Raw genomic sequence first — 13,782 nt, 5'->3', positions numbered from 1 at the left:
TAAGTACAAATATTTTTAGTGTATGTGCAGGTGTATTTTATAGTAACAAATCAGCTTGAACAATAGAAATTTATAGCTAAGCAAGGGGCTTCTATTTTGAGTGGGTTTTTTTTTAAGCTGCTGCAGAAATTTCACTGCATCCTGTTGCAAATCCCAGTATTATGTTAAGAATTAGTATCTTGCTAGTTAATTCCTGACAATACAGAGCTGTCTCACATTTCTTCTTTTACTGTTTTGTTCTAAATAATACAAAGAAAAAAAAACCCAACCATTGTTCCTTGTCCCCACCAATTCTTACACTAGTTTCTCTCTGGTATTTGCTAAGACTCATATTAATGCAGTATAGGAAAGCAACTATAAGCTTTCTATTTTCACTTATAAAATGAAGTAAATTATTTGGTATATAAGTACTCAATTGTAGTACAACCACCTTATTGCTTCAGTATAATTTATAATTATTTCTCCAAGTACTTCTATTTAACTTGGGATTTGAATCATTGTTGTAATTCAGAGTTTTAGATGTTATACTGAAAAAAAAAACCCTGAAAATACTTTATGTAAAACATGTTTCTTCTGTAATCCTTTTACTGTGACTTTTTGGGATATTTTCTTTGTTTTGTTTTGGTTTTGTTTTTTTTTTTTTCCCCTGAAGTTATAAATTACTGTCACAGTATTGTTTGAAAATAATAACATAGCTAAGAATCTTGCGCAAACTGCTTAAAAATACTGAAAATTCAGGATAAGTATATCTGAACATTTGAAAGAACAGAAATTCTATGATAAATTCTGTGATAAATGTACAACTTTGTGTCCCTATGGACATGCCAGGGATGCCAGGAGCTTTGACTAATACGGACCACCAGTAAAGCGGACACTCTAAATGTACAAAAATCTTAAATTAATTAAGGTCTTAAACCTTGTCAGTATTTTGAGTAAGTCATACTAAAATGTGGATGCACTGATGAAATTATTGTGCAGTATGTTTTGGAGTTGCATCTGTTATACAAATGTAGTTGCCTTTCTGTATACAGTTGAGAACCTTTTTTTATTTCTTTTCTTGCAAGCATATGTAAGAAGGCAAAAAACACTCTTGCAAAATTCAAAATTAATTACTTTGAACTGCATATTTTCCTTTTTTCTGTTTTGGTCAGAGCTCTGCTTGTTTTCTGACCTCTGTATTTGAAGTGTTTGGAGAGTAAAACCACATAAACATGTGTTTTAAATAACAAAATTTTAGTATTAAGTGGAAAAATTACATTTAAATACTTTTTCCATATACACTTAAGGAAACATATGAAAAATTGCTGAATGTTGAGAAACACCAAGACCAGCTGATAGCTCAAGACCTTCCTCTTCAGAAGGAAAAAAGGTAATCCTCCAGTTAGAATGAATATTGATAGTAGTTATCTTAATGTGCTTTAATATGTTGTATTAGCATTTCTTGTAGTTTCCCCAACTTACCTGCCTTTTATTCCACAAACCCATTTTCGGACTTTAGCTCTGTGTAATATTTTGTGTGGTAATTTCGGCTTGAAAAGTCTTACCAGGTATGTGTGGAGCACTCACTTCTCATTGCTAGAGTAGGGAAACCCAACCTATTTCTCTTATTCTTTAATCTCTCCCTGCTCTTTTCAGTATTCTTCCCTTTATAAAGTTTCTGAAATGTGATTTGAAAATATCCAGAATTCTGCTTCTGTATGCAATTTTTTTTCAAATTATTTCTAAGGATTTTGAAAAAGGAGCTAAAGTTTTTATGAGAAAACAAGGGCTTTTAAAATGCCAAATAAGTTTTTTCTGATGAAAAAATCCTAAGGCCTAAAACTGAGCTCTTCAATAGTCTTTAATTACATTTCTTGAATATTTCAACTTAGCAATATTTAAGTTGAAGAGTATCAAAATACTTAATGTCACAGTTTTTCTTCTAATGGCTTTGAAAAGATAAGTCATCAAAAACTAGTAATTTCAGAAAAGCTTATTTTGTTGGATTTATTTAATTATCACCAGTATTAGTAATTGAATTTAGTTTTGTTTCTTTTTGTCTGTGTAACTTCTCTGGTATGCACAACAAGCTCTTCAGCTAGTTAGCCACTGGACAGAAAAGATCCAACTCAACCAGAGCAAGCTAGGGGAGGTCTAGAGGTGTTAGTTTCTTAGTACATACAGTCAGGATTGTCTTTGAAATGAGTATATGCTTTAAGAACTGTTTTTCCTCTTAGACTGTATTCTTGATTTTCTATTTTGAGATTTCTTGCAAGGATTTTATACTAGAATGGTAAATTAAACAAGTCTTTAAAAGACATAAATACAGCAAGTAAGTTTTGATTTTGGCATTTACTGCTTTTCTGTATAGTTACTTTTTTCACTGTCCCAAGTTGTTTTTATCTGTTCTTGCTATGGTTTTTCTAACTAGATTTATGCACAGCTCCAGTTGCACATCATGTTGGTTTGTCACTTCTTAATTTCAGCCATTTGTTATTTATGTTAGGAAGAGAAAGGATTAATTTGCTGAGATAATTTCAATTTCTTAAATAACAGAAGTTCATGTTTCTTCATGATGTAAATAGTGTCCTGTGACCCACAAAATCAGAGATTCATGTTAGCTTCTGAGCAGACAAGAGAACAAATGAATGTAGTTTCTTGGTGTGTGCTGCTGAAAAATAACCTGACTCCTTACAGAGCTCAGCCAGTGGATTTACTGATGTGAAAAATGACCTAAAGCTAGTCAGAGATGAAAGGTTTTTTCCGTGTTAGGTTTTTAAAACCTCAGAGAATTTAAAGGATTTTTGAGACTTATCTTACACATTGGATATGGTTTTTCCTCTGAGATTAGTAAGTGTAGGTAGAGGGTCAGTGGGAAGGGCTGGTTTTTTTATTTTTATTTTTTTTTTATTGTTGTTGGTTTTGCTTTGGTTTTTCCTCAGAAAATAATCTGTTTTAGATGTATTTTGTAATATTAACTGTAGGGTTAGGACCTAATCTTGAACTATTTCAGGTTTATAGTTTTTCACATGAGTATTTCATTGACTTCATTGGAAGTAGCAAGTAGCAATATATAAATGTAAGTATATACTTGAGTCGGTCAGGATTGGAAAGTTTTTAAAATTACTGTTAAAATCAACATTGTTTCTAAATAAACATCTCTCATGTCCTGACTCAGAAAAGCATTAAAATACATGCTTAAGAAGTAGTACTACTTAAAATCCCCTCAGAAGGAGTGTTTTACTGAATCATAGCTTCCTTAATGCTACTGAAAACATTGTTTCTAAAAATGTTTCTTATGTGAAGAGGTAAGAAACTGGTTACATCTTTGCCTTAAATCTCTCTGATAATGTTGGTGTGTATATTTGAGGTGGCATTCTGTGTAGCTGGTCACTTCATATCATATATATTTCAAAGATTTATTTCAAGTATTGTTTTGTTTTGTTAGCATTTCTGTATGAGGCTGTTTTCTGAGTAGTTTCTGCTTTTGTTATCATCAGTGCAGTTTCTGTGCTGAGCAGCTCAAGATTGCACAGTAGATAGAATAAAGAGTGTCATTGCTGCATTAGTACTTTGACTGTGCTTACTGCTAGTGCAGTTCTTTGTATTGATCAGAAAAGTAAAGACCAGAGGCAAAAGAATTTGATTTTAACATTCTACCTTTGATTTTGTTCTTTGCTGCTGGTAAACCAAATTTTTCCTGGCAGCAGGCTTTTAAAAGTAAGTACTGAGTTGTGGGGAAGATCACTTACTGTTACAATATTACTCTAGCTCATTCTCAGACTTCAATCATATGAATAATGCATAACTGATACTCATAATGTTCATGTCGTTAATTCAATAGATGAAGTTACCATCCCTTTCAAAAGGCAGATCTTTTAAAATCAACGTAGGCCTTCTCATGTTTACTATAGGAATGTGAGCCATAATCATTTGTAATGGAAAATGTATTTCTGAACGAAGACTGACTGTATGTGTGGTCTTTTGTGATGTAACTCTAATTGCATGGTTAATTAAAGGGAGCATATATATGTGGTATTTTAAACAGAAACCTGGCTGGCAGCAGATGGCTGACTAAGATTGAATTGGAAGAAATGTTGTTAGAAAAACTGTCAGATGATGATGTAAGTAATTAATCTTTCTAATCTTAAGGAGGCTTGTGTCTTAAAAATACGGACTCTGGGTGCATTTTTGGATACTGAAAAGGTACCATGTAGAAGCAGGTGCGCTTCAAAAGACTTTGCTGAATTCTGATAAACTCTGCATGTGTTCATAGCACTGTCACATTCAGGTTGGCCTAAAGTGACCTGTGTTGGTTGTTTTTTTATCCAGCACAGTACAGAACTATTAAGAGCTTTCCATTGTTACTAACATAATTTAGTTTTTCTCCTGGTGGTAACACTGTGAGGCCTAAAGCACCTGTTCCTTGTCATCTAATTATTTAGTCAGGAATGGGGTATAGTGACACTTTAGTAGAAATAATTAGTCATTTATTGTAGTTACAGATGAAAAATGGACAGGGCTAGAGCTTCTGTCACTTATTGTAGAGAAGGGGTAATTATTCAAGATGGGAAGTCCTTTTTCTTAGTGATTGGCTACAGAATCAAATCAGGAACAAGATACGAATAGATCTGTGGTTTGATATAGATATCTCTTCATTGTTGTGAATATGGTGGGAGAAAGGAGGGTTTTGCAGCTTCCCCTGCAAACTCTATCATTCTCTAAGTTTGGAGTCCTTTTTTACATCTATCTCTGTAAATAAGACTATTCATCCTAATAGTCATACACCTTTTTCTCATTCAGAGCTTTTCCCTACAGTCCCTTGAAGGGCGTCAGATTTTGTAACAGCAGGTTCAGTCTGTGTGGCCAGCTTAGTTTTCTTTTGGAATATGACAGTACCAGAGAATATAACTCTATTTGTGTGAACATCCAAAGTGTCTTCTCACCTAGAAGTACTGTTCCTCAGTCTCTTCTGTCCTGTGGACAGCTTCATTGCAAAAATAGCATAACAGCAGCAAACGAGCCCTTTGCTCACTTGTCATCTGGAACAGTAGCATGTGTTGGCTTCCTTGCCTTTGGGGGATGTGAAAAGGTCTCAAGCAGATTGTGGTCCATAAGCATAAGTTTGAAGTAGCTGTTGTAAATTATCCATCCTGGTAATACCCAGGAGACTTTCTCTATCTTGCTCACAGTAGAAGCCATTATGACTTCATTGTTTTCAATAGCTCCTGGCTGTTTTTCCTCTCAGAGTACCAGGTCTAGTTGTACAACTAAACAGTTTGGTGTTCTTTGTTGCTTGCTTTTAGTACATTCTACATCTGTAAAAGTAGATTGCAGTTAACTTAAAAAAAACTCAACCAACCAACCAAAACCCAGTATCAAACCTTTTTACATACTGGCCTCTCATATGTAAAACCACAAAGCCTCAGGCAATTGGAACAAAGATTGCTTAAATGTATTTGAAAGGTCTCAGTATAAGTTGCCAGTCTTACCTGCTCAAATTCGTATATTTTGCCACTGCATTGAAATTTTCTGTGGTGTTTGCATTATGAAAATCAGAGCTATTGATTTTTTTTTCCCTTTTCACTCTCCAAAGACTTTACCACATCTGTATTATATAGTTAGACAGAAGTAGTTTTCAAGAGATGTCAGAGTTCCAAGACCTATTGTTAAGTTACAAGAAAAGTAGTAATTTTGTGCAGGAGACTCTGGTAACAGAGGAAGAAAAAATACTTTTAATAATCACTTGTAAGTAGAAAAACGTTCAAAAATCAGGTTATGATATCTATATGAAAAATCCATTTTAGATGGTATCATACCTTTATATCCACTGACAGCTGTCTGGTGCTCCTGCCAGTAACACTTCATAACAGGACATCCCAGCTTTTAGCACAAATGGGTTAACACAGAGGTGTGTACTCTTTTAATCACATGTTGAAGAACTTTGGAGGGAGGTGTAAGGGGGAAGAAGAACCACACAGTAGCAAAAGATAATTTATTTCAAGAGGTTGCCCTTTAAGTCAAGTATCTCTTGAATTTTTAAATAGCTTGATTGTTCAGTTTTAAAGGAAATCATAAACATTACAGTAACTCAACTTGAGCAGCCAAAGATAGATAGATAGATAGGCATTTTCTATATATGTTATGAAATATAATCATTTATGAGGTTCAGTTTAGTGAAATAAAATTATTTCCAAGTCAGTGAATATGCTGACTTACTGAAAATCAGGTGAAGATCTTTTCATTTTACCATTTTAATAAAACAATAATAAAATAATTGACTCCCCCAATGTTTTCTTTTTAAAAGTCAGATGAACTTCATTCTAATACAAAATCCTTTATTACAGAGGTGTTGGTTATACTTTCAATTAAAGTTTCACTTTTACCTGAAGAAAGAGCTAGGTGTCTTTAGTTACACAGAAAATGATGCAACTGCATGCTGTTCTTAAATCAGTATGTAGGTGCAAAAGTGTCATCTTGTCAGAAATCATCAATAAAAGTGAAGTAGGAAAGATCCATTATATAAAAATAGAAAGTTTTAGCAAATGCAATTACATTTGCATCCTTTAATGAAGTCTTGTTGTCCTACAGTATTCGAGATTTATTCAACTCTTACAAAAATTGACGGATTTGCCGTGTAGTGACATCGAGGAGAAGTATATACAGAAGTTTTCCAAAGAACTTCCTGTGCAGATGCAAAAGGTAGTTATTGAGCCCTTGCAGTATGATGAGCAAGGCGTGGCCTTCAGCACCGGTGAAGGTAATAATTTCAAGTTTACTGGTAACAATGCAGAATTCTTTTCCTCTTCATGTTACTTTTTTTCTAGTATGTACAATATTGCTGAGAGAGTCACTACTTCATTTTATATGGTTATGTGTATACTGCATGTATAGTTGTTAATGATGTTATGGCACACCATGTTATGACATGGTCTAGTAACAAAGTAGAACTTTTTAACCCAGATTCTATCAACTGGTTTTACCACTATTTCTGTACAGTGGTAGCTGTGTAGAGAGGACTCTGTTGTGATACGTGCTGTAGGATACAAAAAGACTTACATTTTTGGCAGGAGTTGACTGTTGAACATAGAGGGCGGAGGACTGAGGGAGCACAAACACATACGAAAAATTCCATGGATATAGCAGTGTTGTTGCTTAGTGTAAAAATGGCGTGCTTGGACCACTGAACGGAGAATTTTGAAGATGCAAAGAATGAATTACAAGTCATTTGAATATTTACAAACAGCATAGGAAAAGGCAAAGAGGGAATTCCTAAACATTGTGGGACAGAGATGGATGTTGGTCATTGGTACTGAGATGGAGGGGATGTTAGAGAAAAGCCATGAAGACCTCCATGTCTTCTAAACACAGTCTGCTTATGCTTTCAGTGGAGGGACATATAGTTGAAGAAGGATGTGATATATGAGTGATTGCACAGAAAAATTATATAGCAACAGCATGTATAGGAAAGACTGATGACTTTCTGGGCAAAGCATGTGTGCACACACACTTTATGCTGTACATTTAAGAGGAATCTTAGAGATGACACGTATTCTTAAGCAACAGGCAGCAGATGATACTAAGAACAAAGGTCACAGAGAATTGAGGAGCAAAATGGCAAGAGAGCTTTGCTCTAGCTGGCTTGTCTTCAAGATTACATGACAACAAAGAGATGAGATCACCAAACTGTGGTTTAACTCACACTGGTGTTCAGTAGTATCTTCAGAACAGTAACTGAAATTTGATAAGCATGCGATCCATGTTATTTAAGAAAAGCCACCAGGTGTAATAAGTTCAAAACCAGTCGTTTGTATCCCATAAGCCCCAACATGAAGAAAAATGTCGTTTGTTTCATAATTCGTTTATCAGAATGATTGCTTCCTGCGAGCTAAAGGAATTTGGTCTCAGACTTCAACACAGAGAGTTTGTCATGTTTTAGCTTGAAACTATTGCACTTAAAGAGAAGTAACAGTAAGTAGCAATTTCTGAGGAGCTGTATTAATGCTGCATATTATTGCTTATACCAGTGTAATTAGTGTTAATCTTTACCAAGTGAATATTCTTGAACTTCTGTACATTTTTATGATTTTATAAAGTATTTTAATATTACTAGAAATTGCACTTAATGGTAAATGTAGTAGTTCAACAAACTCTGTATTTTCATCTACCGTGGCATCACCAGGTCAAGAAAGTGTCCTGAACCACTGAAGTTACGGGAGGTAGAGCATTACCTCTACTTCCTCCCAACACACACTTCTCCCCCACTTAACAAACATTGGTTAAAATATATTGAAAGACAGTTGTTCTTTGTTTGCTTTTTTTTCTTACCTCAGCCTACAAAAACAAACAGCTGACACTGTATGAAAGTGTTGTGGTTTGCTAACTGCTTAATCAGTTGAAGTTCTGTAGAATATTGAAGCCTCATAATAGTCTGGATTTAATTCCTTTAAGGTAGAAGAAAAACTGCAAGAGCTACTGCAGTAGTTTATGACAATGGGACCGGAAAAATGACAGTGAATGGAAAAGACATTTTGCATTACTTCCCAGTGCTGCAGGACAGGTGAGAACACTATGAAATGCTGTATTCTTACTGTACTTAATTCCAGCAAAAGTAATGCCATGCTGGTGTTGTGTTCCATGAAGTTGATTCTCTGTTCTTGTTTCTGTGTAACTATCTGTTTTATGAAAAGGTGTCTTGCATTTTTCTTCTAATTTTCAGGAGTTTAAGAACTGATAGGTAAGCCTTGCTCTGTGTTTGTTGTCTCTCACTTTCTGAAGAGATGCAAAAACCAAGAGCACAGGCTGTTTGAATAGTTCAAATTTTAGTCCCTCTAGAAAGAGCTTGCAGTTTATTTTAAAAATAAATAATAAATAATACCTTTAAATGTAGAGATTTGCAAATTGTATGCATGTGTAATTGCTCTGGCATACAGTAACATAGTGGAAGCAGACAAGGGGAGACACTTCATGTAAAGCTTCAGATTTTGGAGGATGTGCACAGTCTGATATAGAAAAGACTTGTCATAAGGCTGACGTAAGGTTTCTATCCTTTATGTGATTTTGATTTTTATTTTATATTGTAGTTTTTAAGCTCAAGGATAGAGGGGAGAGGTAGTTCAGTTTCAATATCCAGAGTGGACAGATCTTGGCATCTATAGATAAGTAGTGGAACTAAAATACTTGCCATTGGCAGTAAGAATATGCTCCTAACTGCTGATTTCTTATTGATTTGAATGAGATATGAATGTCTTTTTGGATCTCTGCCTGAAAGTTAACTTTTTTTGTATATCCTATGATAAGATATGTGCCTAGCATGTAACTTTATGCATGTGAATATATTGCATTTATTTATTTTTGTTCTTCCTTTTTTTTTTTTTAGGGAACAGTTGTTGTTCCCTTTCCAGTTTCTTGGCAGAATTGGAAAACATGATGCAGTTTGCACAGTCTCTGGTGGAGGAAGATCTGCACAGGCTGGAGCAATACGTTTAGCCTGTGCAAAAGCCTTAAGGAGTTTTGTGACAGAAAAGGAGGTGGAATTCATGAGGCAAGGTAGGAATTGAAATTATTTCAGTGTTTCTTAATGCGTTTCTGGTAATTAACAGAATTAATACAAGGATCATTAAGGATCAGATTTGAGTAAATAATCCCAATGAAACCTTGTATATTGTATAAAAGGGATCTGCATTTATTTTTAGATTGTTTTCACTTGTTTCCTAGCACCCTTTGTGTACATTTTGGATGACTTCTCAAGTCTTTCCATCTGTTCATGACCTCTTTTAGGTCTATTAACCAGCTCATATTGCCTCAACATAGAATCACAAAACACAAATGTGTATTCAGTAGTAAATAAATCTGGATCAGGCATTAGTGAGCTGTAAGGTACTAAGACTGTGTTTTGTTTTACTTGGCTAGTTGCATCTTGTTCATGTTTAAAAAGTTTTCTTGTTGAATGTAAATGCTGGAGGGTTAGTTTTGAAGAGAGAGTAATGAGCATAAACACATTGCATGCAACTAGCCAGACTGAGGGAGCTTCTTTCCACTCTTGCATTATTTAGTGTTTACAAGTTATGTAGAATAACATAGAATTTATTTAGATAACCTGCAGTATTTGATGCTTCTCTGTGATAAGATGCCATGCTGTTTCAGCAAATATGGAGTTATTAACAGTGAGCTTTTAACTACGCTTTTTCTGGACTAGTAGCAGGAATACCTGCCTGTGTTACTGGCAAAACAGCTGTGATATTTTTTAACTCTGTTGTCATCCATGGAACCAAAGACATCGTAATGAGTTTGGTATCTGCACTGAGATCAGCATGATTCTGAACATGTTTTGGACATTGCCAAATATGCTTTTGGAAGCACCAAAGCAGTGATCTCTGAAATGGAGTATGTGCACCCTACGTGATCCATGGGGATTCAGTAAAAAAATTTTAGACTTTGTAAGGGATATAATTTACAAATTAATAAATATACATGTATTGGAAGTACATGTTCAAAAATATTTTACTGATAGGACTAAATGATCAAAAAGTTTGGAGACCACTGCTCTAAAGGATCTAGCAATATGAATAGATATAAAACAGTGTTTTATAGATTTATTTCTTTTAATGGTTTGTAAAGAAAAATGTGAAGAAAGCTTGGTTACTAAAGAAAAGTTAAAATGTTAGAAGATATGATGACAGTGTTTTCAGTGTGTTTTTATACTGTACCTTTATCCTTCTAGATGTTACAATTCATATTGTTAGTGAAAGTCAGTTATGGGCTGCCTTGAATCTACTGCATCACATGAAGTATACCTGTAATATTAACTAGTAACAGTAAATAAACGAGTGCTTTTCTGTGCTTTGTAGCTGGATTATTAACAGTTGACCCACGTGTGAAGGAACGAAAAAAGCCTGGTCAAGAGGGAGCCAGACGGAAATTCACCTGGAAAAAGCGATAAGTCTGGCTATTTAAAGAATGACAAGTGCTACCAAAACTTCAAAACATACTGATTTATCATTTAAAACTGTTGTATAAATATATTTAGTAATAAAGACTTTTTTTTCCCCCATTATAATCACTATGTTTTTTCTGTTTGAAAAGCAACAAACAGCTTTCTTTAAATTTATTTAAAATTGTGGAAAATCATGGTGTGATTTGCCAGAATGCTAAATCTAAAATAGCAGCTTGAGTGCCAACTTTGCATCTTAGCTTCACTGAAGTCGGTAACAATTTATGGAACTGTTGGTGAATTACAACTTCTAAAAATCAGTGTATTTGTTTAATGACTTACCAATCTAAATTCTGACATTAGGCAGTTCCTAACCAGGTATTTGGACATCTTTGACGTGCCTCTCTCTCTGCCTCACAGGTATCTGAGGATAAGTGACAACTTCCCACCTAAATTATGCTGGAGTTGAGAAGCTAGTGAGAATGGTACTGACAATTGAGGGGACGTTGAGAGAGGAACAGTCACAGAGGATAACCTTTGCCTGTGGAATCAGTTGTCTCTAGGATGCTTCACTAGGTTAAGTAGGGAGTGATTCAGAGCAAGTGCCTAAATTTAGTTGCTCTGAATCACCCTCTGGAGGAGTAATTTTTTCGGTTCTTCCCCCAAATGCAGAAAGAGCTGGAGGGATTAGGCTGAAGTTAATCTTTTAGAATACTCTTCTCCACCCCTTAAATCTCAAGGGGCCTGATCAAGGATGCGTGTTCCGAATATGGCTAGTGCACAAAGATAGCATTGGACTCTTTGCCAAATACAGTCATAACTTTTCTTTTTTAAAATCAGAAGCAGGAGGTGATGACAGTGCTGCCCACCTCCTGTCTATAATTGTAGCCTTCCAAAATAGATTAGTGGTTACAGCACTCATCCAAAAGCTTAAGGTTTTGGTTTATTGCCAAGTTCCTTCCTGGGACAGCAGTCAAATACTTTCAAGAAAGAGCACATCCTTCATCTGTCCTGTAGGAACTGGGCTACAGAAAAAAAAGGATAAAATTCATCTCATCAGGAGGAAGCAGAAAAAAAAAATTGAATTCGGTAGTTTTAACAACACGACACCTTCAAACTTACTTTTAATTTAGAAGACTTCAGTGCTTTGAATTCTTCCTCCCCAGCCAGATTTTTTTAAGTGCTAGAGTACTACTTCTGCTGCTTATTTGCTGTAGATCATACCAAAAACTTAAAACCTCAGAGGTCACAAAAGGTGCCAGCACATCACTGCAGCTGATAAGCAACTCTGAGTGATCTGTATGGGTTGTTATTTTCCCAAACAGCATTCAGGAGGGTGCAGCAAGTAAATAGACCTCATGAGCTAAGACAGAGAAGGTCAGAAACTGAGTATGCATCCTTGACTGATGTGTTTGTGATTCCTTACTCTCCAAAGCCACTCTGTGCTTCTTTTTAACTCCTGTTTCATGAGAATACTCTGTAAACTTGGACAAGATTTCTCATTGCTAAGGTAGTTCATCTCAATCAAAATACATGACTCTCAAATTACCTGAAAGAATGCTGTAGCAAGGTGGGTGTCGGTCTCTTTTCCAAAGTAGCAAGTGATAGGATGAGAGGAAATGGCCAAAGGGTTGTGCCAGGCAAGGTTTAAATTGGATATTAGGAAAAATTTCTTCACCGAAAGGATTGTCAAGCAGTGGAACAGGCTGCCCAGAGAAGGGTGGGGTCTCCATCTCTGGAGGTATTTATAAGACATGTCGATGTGGCATTTGGGGACATGGTTTAGTGCCGGACTTGGCAGTGCTGGGTTAATGGCTGGACTCCGATTTTAGAATCTTCCAACCCAAAAGATTCTCTGACTTGTTAAATTGAATTCAACAGCTGAGGCATTTCACCTGTCCCTTTGAAAAACAAATGAGTGTTGCATGAGACATTTTTTTACACTAAAGCAAATACAGAATGGCTTAATTAGCATTTCTGTTAATTTAAATATGATTTGCTTATGTGTAGCAAAATAATTCTGTATTAGTAGAAGTTGTGACTTGTAATAAAAACACTTATCCATTCTGGGGCAGGTACCTAAGGATTCTTTTGACATGCTCAGTAATAAAATATACATAAGAACACGGACTTGGAGATGCTAGCTAAAGAAGGTTCTGGCAGAGATTAAATAGTAGAATTTTTATCTTAATATCTTCTCAAATGAGAATTGATCAATTAATTTTCCTACCTCATTATTAGACAAAAAGCTACAAGTGCAACAGCAGATCTGCACTTACAACATGCCAAGTCTTTTATCACGTTTTAAAGGAATTATTAATGTTTTACCTTCCAAAAAAGAATGGGCATAGTCTTTGATGTTTGGACTCAGCAAAAAAATTGAGACAAAATTTCAGAATTTATCACAACATTTTAGGAAATTCCCCAGAAATACTAGTTAATGCTATGCAGCCAGGTCACTTAGTCAGACTTCCAACTAATTCTGAAACTGAGTCAAAAGAGAAAAACATTTTAAAAGGAAAAAAAAAACAAAACAAAACAAAAAACAAAACACCAAAACAGAATTGTATGTTGGGTTTGGTTTTTTTTTTTAATTTTCATTTGTATGAAATTCCTCTCAATCATCTGCAATATATGTCAACATTTAGGAGATAGGAAATGAAATAGTTTTTTTAAGAAGGACTATTTCTGTAGTGTTAAAGCTGATAAAAAGGTGAGACTACCATTTTTTTCACTGGTTTTTACAGATTCATCAGAAAAGAATTGTATGGGAGAGCCAAATAAGGAAATGTAGTGGGGTTGTTAGTTGTTTGTGACAACAACACAGTAATAGAATCCGTTCATCAGTTTGAATAATGTGTTTTAACTTC

General features: G+C 35.0%; 1 protein-coding gene across 2 annotated transcripts in view; it reads left to right on the top strand.

Moving 5' to 3' along the window:
- Positions 1–11,038, top strand: part of MRPS9 (mitochondrial ribosomal protein S9) — a 33,685-nt gene extending 22,647 nt beyond the window's left edge. For both annotated transcript variants that reach the window (XM_018084246.2, XM_029964750.1), the window contains exons 6-11: positions 1,287–1,369; positions 4,028–4,103; positions 6,571–6,739; positions 8,431–8,539; positions 9,359–9,528; positions 10,830–11,038. In XM_018084246.2, coding sequence (XP_017939735.2) covers positions 1,287–1,369; positions 4,028–4,103; positions 6,571–6,739; positions 8,431–8,539; positions 9,359–9,528; positions 10,830–10,921 — 699 coding nt within the window. In that variant the 3' untranslated portion in view covers positions 10,922–11,038. The remainder of the gene's footprint in view (positions 1–1,286; positions 1,370–4,027; positions 4,104–6,570; positions 6,740–8,430; positions 8,540–9,358; positions 9,529–10,829) is intronic.
- Positions 11,039–13,782: the final 2,744 nt, after the last annotated feature.

Source organism: Manacus vitellinus, unplaced genomic scaffold (assembly GCF_001715985.3).
Source record: "Manacus vitellinus isolate BGI_N305 unplaced genomic scaffold, ASM171598v3 scaffold_7_pilon, whole genome shotgun sequence".
Taxonomy (NCBI): domain Eukaryota; kingdom Metazoa; phylum Chordata; class Aves; order Passeriformes; family Pipridae; genus Manacus; species Manacus vitellinus.
The sequence above is the reverse complement of the archived record's forward strand: the minus strand, read 5'-3'. Positions and strand labels throughout refer to the sequence as shown.